We start from the raw sequence: 1,741 nt of genomic DNA, 5'->3' as shown, positions 1-1,741 counted from the left end.
GCGTATGACCATGTTTTTTTTGGCTCGAGCCTATAGCAATCGTCTCATTCTGGGGACATGTTAGGATATTTGTTAGTGTAGAGATATGTACATATTGAAAGAATCACTGAGATTCGTGGCTTATCTTTTCTTTGCTGTAATTCAATCTCGATGCTGAGAGTCAGAGTCTAGAGACTAACAAGAGCCAACTCGAGTAAGGAGGCCTCTTCCTACACAGCCGCCAAGCTGAAAGTACTCTCACGGCGACGAAGGAATGGAAGGGGCGTTCGCGGCGTGCTTGAATGAACGGTGAGCTCTACCGTTTGAGGGGTAATCGGGACTAGTACAGTAACTAAAGTAGCCAATTTATTGACACATACGCTTCACGAGAAAGAGAACGGGGGCCGATTCTGACCAACTTCCGACGGACCATGAGGTAAATCTCGATCGATTGGTGTGCATAGGTGCAATCAACACAATCAAGAACGGTCAACAGACTGAAGTCGGGGTAACAGAGACCAGCGACCACAGTACCGAAGGACGCACTGTCCACTTTCGGCAGCAATGGGGTTCTCAACGGGCATCTCCGTCCACCCACAAAAGACAACCTGCGCGAACTTTTGCTGTGTTGTCCCGTCCACACTGTCTTTCCTCCTTCGGGACGGACTCCGTCGAAGCTTAAACTACGAGGCATTTATGGTGCGCCAATCAAAACCCACATGATTGGTGGAGAGGTGGTGTTTTTCGGGTCCTCTTTCATCGCCTGATTAATAATGTTCCCCACGCCAATCATGTATCTGTAATCTCAGAATGACCCCCCCCTCCTCCTTCTGCCCCCCGTCTTCTGTTCTTGGTGCGATGGACACAGACACGGATGCCACCTCCTGGACCACTTGGACCGTCTTAGAGGTGCTCTCAGTTCCCACCGTGTTTTACCCGGATAGGAAAATTTCCCTTCCCTCATGTGCGCAGGCAGTGGCTGATGTTTATGGCATTGTCAATGCTCCGGTACTGGTGTAGGGTCTTGCAGGCTGACAGCTGAAGATCCTCGCTTCTTGGCATCTGAGAATTACCAAATTGGGGAGATGCAGCGGATGTACAGCATGTGCAAGTGCTTGCTTGATAGCCAGGATTGCAGCGCCAAGGTAGATTTCTAGGGGGGGCTTTTTCTTAATTGGTTTTTGTTTTCTCTTCCTTTTGTCTTCTTATGGAGGACTCCGGGCCAGTTTATAGAGAAGATTTTACAGTACTTGCATACATACAGTACAGTACAGTGGGGGCAGGACGAGCTCGAAATACACATACCCAGCTTTCACGCAGTATTATTTTCTCTTTGCGTGGATCATCTGAATCTCACCACCTCCACGGATTCCGAGAGAGAAAAGAAAAAAAAAGAGTGTGGCTTCCACTCTCCTCTCGGGATTCACCCAAGTTGTGTCGGGACCTTGACTAGGACAGCAGGTCCTCCCTTTTTCCCTCCAGAGTCTGTCATCGGTGATTCCACTTTCCGTCCATACAAAACGTCTCTCTTTCGTTGGCCTTTCCTCCCCTCTCTTCCCGATCAACTACAGTAGGTTCTCGTCTCCAGTTTCACCAAATGCTAACCTGGGCAACCCGTCCCCTCCTCCTGCTCCTCCCCCGCCGCCCCAAAGCCCAAGCCACCTCGTGCCACAAGCACGGGCGGAAAGACTAATTTCATGAGGGGCACGAGTATGGTCGTTGCTAGGCAAACCAGCACGTTATAGTTCAAGATCTTAAGAAA

General features: G+C 49.8%; 1 protein-coding gene across 1 annotated transcript; it reads right to left on the bottom strand.

Moving 5' to 3' along the window:
- Positions 1–237: 237 nt before the first annotated feature.
- Positions 238–563, bottom strand: POX_e06290 (uncharacterized protein; the record flags this gene model as incomplete). Its single annotated transcript, XM_050115114.1, has 3 exons — positions 238–319; positions 360–476; positions 526–563. The coding sequence occupies 3 exons, from the start codon at positions 561–563 to the stop codon at positions 238–240; spliced, it is 237 nt and encodes a 78-aa protein (XP_049967574.1).
- Positions 564–1,741: the final 1,178 nt, after the last annotated feature.

Source organism: Penicillium oxalicum, chromosome V, assembly GCF_001723175.1.
Source record: "Penicillium oxalicum strain HP7-1 chromosome V, whole genome shotgun sequence".
Lineage (NCBI taxonomy): Eukaryota > Fungi > Ascomycota > Eurotiomycetes > Eurotiales > Aspergillaceae > Penicillium > Penicillium oxalicum.
This window is presented reverse-complemented; position numbering and strand designations above follow the sequence as displayed.